At 42.6% G+C, this 5,528-nt stretch overlaps 1 protein-coding gene across 1 annotated transcript; it reads left to right on the forward strand.

The window, feature by feature from the left end:
- Positions 1–900: 900 nt before the first annotated feature.
- On the forward strand, positions 901–4,751 carry LOC148038995 (pentatricopeptide repeat-containing protein At2g33680-like). Its single transcript, XM_087674845.1, has one exon. The coding sequence runs from the start codon at positions 1,003–1,005 to the stop codon at positions 3,892–3,894; it is 2,892 nt and encodes a 963-aa protein (XP_087530971.1). The 5' UTR covers positions 901–1,002; the 3' UTR covers positions 3,895–4,751.
- Positions 4,752–5,528: the final 777 nt, after the last annotated feature.

The raw sequence follows: 5,528 nt of genomic DNA on the forward strand, positions 1-5,528 counted from the left end.
TGTATGTAGACACCTATTTTTAAAGCTAATATATTGAATAGATTAGAGTGAGTAAAATAGAGATTTATATCTCTTTTGTTTGTCTTTTGTTAGATTTGCCCCTTAAGACATTGCTATACAATGGTAATGATCACAAGCTCTTTCTTCTTCAAAAATTTACCTCTAGTTAACTCGGGTGGCCCACTTTTAAATTTGTTGAGTTAAGAGCCTATTTAGTTCAATTTAAGTTCATGCCTTTGTTTAAACTTTCTCTTTTATTTTTGTCCCTTGGATTTTGTAATTAAAGTAGAGCCAGGAGGGCCATGCTCACTTGTACTTGTTTGGTGGAGGTGATATAGCTAGAGAGCAGCCCTTGCTTTTTGGAATGAGAGCCATGCCACACATAGGTCCATTTGAATTACACAGGTTGATTGAGTGAAGTTATAATGAGTGTAGCCAAGTTACTTTACTTGATTTCCTGGAAAAATATGACTTGAGCAATAAGTTAAGCAAGCATCACCAAAAGTAGAGCTACTAGCTCTACTTGAAGAAGTAGAAATACATGACAACTATGTAGTGATCTCTTTTTCTCTCTTCCCCCTTTTGAATTGCTATTTTTAATGTACTGCAATGCAATTCTTTTTTTTTTAAATGCTATTTTTAATTGCTGGATTGTAGGGTCCAGAGAAGTCTCACCTTGTGTGCGGCCATTGCATTTTGCAAAGAGAGCCCCTCCACCCTAAGTACATTAGCTTAAGGCATCGCGGGGGTTTGAAAGTAGTGCCATGAGGACAATATTCACTTGGTTTTTTTGTGGAGAGAGAGAGAGAGAGAGTAGTTTTTAAGGTGGTAGGAACAATGTGAGAGAGAGAGAGAGAGAGAGAGAGTGTGTGTGTGTGTGTGTGTGTGAGTGTGTGTGTGTGTGTGTGTGGTGAGAGTGTGTGTATACCGGTGAAGTGCATAATAACGCAAAAACGGGAGCCTTTTAAGTAATAAGAGCAGCTGGTGGTTTCTGCCATCAGCATGTCATGGACAAGCATATCCATGCCAGAAATTGTGCCCTTCTGTAAGTGCGATCCTGTCTTCCTCTCCTCATCATCATTCCATCATGAATTTTCGGAAGAAATTTGCACAACCAACAATTTCTTCAATAAGAAGAAGAAGAGGAGGAGGAGGAAGAAGAAGAAAACGAAGATAGACTCAGCAGCATCGTCAATCTGCGACTTCTTATGGATGGAAATCTCTCAAACTCACTGTGGCAATGGAATCACTACTGCAAATACTTGCTCCCTTGCCTCGGACAGAATTCTCATGTGTAGCACGGAACAGCTCGAGTCCTCACCTCCATCGCAAAGAGTCCCTGTGCATCTCTGCTATGTCCGAGAAGAGCCAAGAAGAATGAGAGGGCAGCCACTCAAGGGGTCAAAAGGCAAAGCAGAAGAGTTTTGTGCAAGGGAATTTCTTCATACAATACAAGATGATGATGGGGGTCAGGTTGAAGAGCCAAGAAGAATGAGAGGGCAGCCACCCAAGGGTCCAACAGAAGAAGCTGAGGACTTCTGTACGAGGGAATTTCTTTGTACAATACAAGGTAATGATGGGGAGCAGGTTCTCATTCATTCCGATCCCAAGCAACAATGGAAACGTCTATCCAATAGTTGGCAGGATCTGTACACACTTTTGGCATTGCTTAAGACTTGTGGCCAACAAAAGGATTTACCTAGAGGCAGAAAGCTGCATGCAGATATTGTTGGCATGGGTTTGCCAGAAAACAACCTGTACCTTGGCAGCGCGTTAGTCAGCATGTATGCAAAATGTGGCTCACTTGCAAGAGCACAAGAGGTGTTTAATAAGCTTCCAGTGCAGGATGTGGTCTCATGGAGTGCACTTATCACAGGATTTGCTCAACATGGACATGGTGAGCAAGCACTCAATTGTTTTCAAGAGATGCAAGCCGCAGGTTTTGCTCCAGATGCTGTCACCTTTGTCGGTGTTCTGAAAGCCTGTGGCAGCACAGAAGCCTTGGAAAAGGGCAAGGAAATACATGCCCAGATTGTCAGAGAAGGATTACTGATGAGGAGTGTCATTGTTGGCAATGCTTTGGTAGATATGTACACCAAATGTGGCCTCCTTGCAAAAGCTCAAGAAGTACTTGACAAGCTTCCACTTCGGAATGTAGCCTCATGGAATGCGTTAATTTCAGGTTATAACAGACACAGGCATGGAGAACAAGCATTGGAGTCTTTTCATCAGATGCAACTTGAGGGCCTCCATCCTGATGCAGTCACTTTTGTATGTGCCTTGAAAGCTTGTGGCATCATGAAAGCTGCAAAGAGAGGCAAGGAAATTCATTCTGAGATAGTCAGGGAGGGATTTCTGGATAAGAACATCATTGTGGGAAATGCATTGATAGATATGTACATGAAATGTGGCCTGCTTGCCAGGGCGCAAGATGTGTTTGACAAGCTTCCAGCTCGGAACTTGGTCTCATGGAATGCACTAATCGCAGGATATATACAGCATGAGCTGTCTGAGCAAGCACTGAAGTGTTTTGATTTCATGAAACTAGAAGGCGTCCCTCCAGATGCTATCACCTTTATTTGTGTCTTGAAAGCTTGTGGCAGCATTAGAGCTGCATATAAGGGCCAGCAAATACATGCTGAAATTCTCAGAGAGGGGTTGCTAGAGAAGAATATCTTTATTGGCAATACATTGGTTGATATGTATGCCAAATGTGGCTTGCTTGCAAAAGCACAAGAAGTGTTTGACAAGCTTCCAGTTCGAGATGCAGTTTCATGGAGTGTCCTAATTGCAGGATGCACTCAACATGGGCAGGGTGAAGAAGCAATCAAGTGCTTTGAGCGTATGGACCTTGAAGGTTTCTCTTCCGATGCTGCCACCTTCACTTCCACCTTGAAAGCCTGTGGCAGCATAGGAGCTTCAGAGAAGGGCAATGAAATACATACTAAGATTATCAGGGAAGGCTCGATGGAAAAGGATATTGTTGTTGGGACAGCATTGGCAGATATGTATGCCAAGTGTGGTCTGCTTGCAGAGTCAGAACAAGTGGTAAACAAACTCCCCTCTCGTGATGTAGTGTTGTGGAGTGTGCTGATTGCTGGATATACCCAACATGGGCATGGTCAGCATGCGCTGAAATGTTTGGAACGTATGCAGCTTGACGGTCTATCTCCTGATGCAGTCACCTATGCTTGCATTTTAAAAGCATGTAGCAGCTTAGGAGTCATAAACAAGGGCAAAGACATACATGCTGAGATTGCTAGAGAGGGCTTGCTAGAAGAGAACTGCATTGTTGGCACTGTGTTGGTAGAAATGTACACCAGATCTGGGATGCTTACAAATGCACAAGAAGTGTTTGACAGGCTTCCAGCCCGGAATGTGGTCTCTTGGAGTGCTTTAATGACAGGATATGCCCTGCTTGGAAATGAAGAATATGTTTTCTCCTCATTTGAGAATATGGTGGGAGAAGGTATAAGACCAGACCTGATCACATTCACCATTGTGCTTAACGCATGCGCTCATGCAGGGCTAATGGATAAAGGCCAGATGTACTTTGAGATCATGAGTAAAGAGTATGGTCTTGTCCCAACTTTTGAGCACCATAGTTGTATGGTAGCTCTATTTGCCCGCGCAGGGCACCTAAGCAAGGCAATAACAGTTATCAAAGAGATGCCGTTTCCAGCTAATATTACGATGTGGCTCACTGTCTTGGGTGCTTGTAAAAAATGGAGAAATACCAAGCTGGGAAAACTGGCCTTTGAACATGTATTGCACTTGAATGCCAAGGAACCTGCTGCTTATGTTTGCCTGAGTAATATCTATGCAAGTGCTAGCAGTGAGGGAGATGAAAAGAAGGTTGAGGAAAGCAGCCAAAGGACACTGCTTGTGGAGTGATAGCAGAAGTGTGGGATCAACAGCAGCAGGCTACACATGCATTCTTCATTAAATCGTTGAGGAGCTATTCCATCATTGTCAACCTGCCATAGAGCTTGTATGCATGACCATAATCAATACAGGTGGTACAGACTGTAAAACATACTCCAACCAGAGTCACATTGCAACAAGAGAGGGGACAGTCAGTAGATATCTTTATCTTATTTGTCTTATTTACAGGTTATGCATGTACATATTTTAGCATGTCCACACTCTTGTTGCAATATGACTGTGGTTGGAGTACATACATGCATAACTTATTCATAGTATAAAAACAGAAATCTAGGAATTGAAAACAATATTTCTATGTCACTTCCCTGGATGTTGTGCTTAGTGTTTCAATTAAACAAATTACGAGTGGCATTACAGGCACTCATGTGGCAACACTGTATCAGGTGAAAAGATAAAACCATTGGTAGATCTTCTATGCCAAACACTATCAGTGCTGCTATCATGTATTTAGCCATGTAGCTCTACTTGTCTCCCACCTGCATAGAAAAGTCCAAGATGTGAAATGACTTAGCATATCTTAAATGTGTTTCTCTGCATCCATGTATGGTTCTGTTGGGGCCTGCATAAATGGGCTGGCTTGGATAACTTGAATCTGGCCTAGTGGTGTTGGTGAAAGTTCCTGCTATGTGCTTGTATGTTGTAGGGCCTTCCAATGACTCGTGCATCAGCACTCACCTTTGCATTTTGCTCCAATGGCATAGATATTAGCTTACAAGCTGCCATCCCATACTTTGTCCTAACTGCAATACCTTTGCATTAGCCCTTATCATGTCTCACAACCTTGATGTGCAAAAATTACTACAGCTCACCTACATCCTTCATTCAACTTCTTCTAAAGCATCTTCAAATTGTCCTTGTCATGATCATTTTTTACTTGTAACAGTTGAGTCATCAGCATAGGCCACTCAACCACCAATTGTCTATTTCCTTCACATGCAATGAGTCATCAGAGTATGAAGTAGTAAATCCTATACAAGTTCCAGTCTTGCATTACCATGCCTTGGGTGCCTATGTCAAGCCATACAAGGCTTTTGATAGCTTACCTATATAAGTAGGGTGTCTAGCATCTCATAGCTAAGTGGTGGCACTATATATGCCGTGTGTAAGTGAAATCGGCCTCTGGAAATCCCAAAGGGCAATATAAACATTGCATTTGAACGCACTTAATGATAGCAATATATTGATGAGCAATCAAAATAACACAAAGATGGGAGCCAGATTGCTCCTACTCGTGCATAATGACACTTGTTGGCCCCAACTGTGGTGCCCCTTGTGGTATAGGTTTTGTTAAATTGAGGAGGAGATTGGGGGTGATTTGAGTCAAATGATGAAATTTGATAATCACCCAGCAAAACCCTCAAAACATAGAGTCATTGACAATCAGCAACTTCCAGCCCTGAACAACAGGCCAAGTGCATTATGCTTGCCAAATGCATTTCTTTTGGCCTTGCGTTGCATTTCCTCAACATTCCTGGGCTGTTCATGTGATAGAATTGTGTAAGTTTCACATTCTTTTTGACAATCGGTGCAAGCAGCAGACATGAGCCCATCGCTGTGCATTTCTGTTGATCTACTGTTTCCCC

Source organism: Lygodium microphyllum, chromosome 3 (genome assembly GCF_053477565.2).
Source record: "Lygodium microphyllum isolate KBCC chromosome 3, Lygodium_microphyllum_v1.1.10, whole genome shotgun sequence".
NCBI lineage: Eukaryota > Viridiplantae > Streptophyta > Polypodiopsida > Schizaeales > Lygodiaceae > Lygodium > Lygodium microphyllum.

Bases quoted from the DNA above. Each gene is read 5' to 3' on its own strand.
- LOC148038995 (XM_087674845.1), top strand. From the start codon at position 1,003: ATGTCATGGACAAGCATATCCATGCCAGAAATTGTGCCCTTCTGTAAG.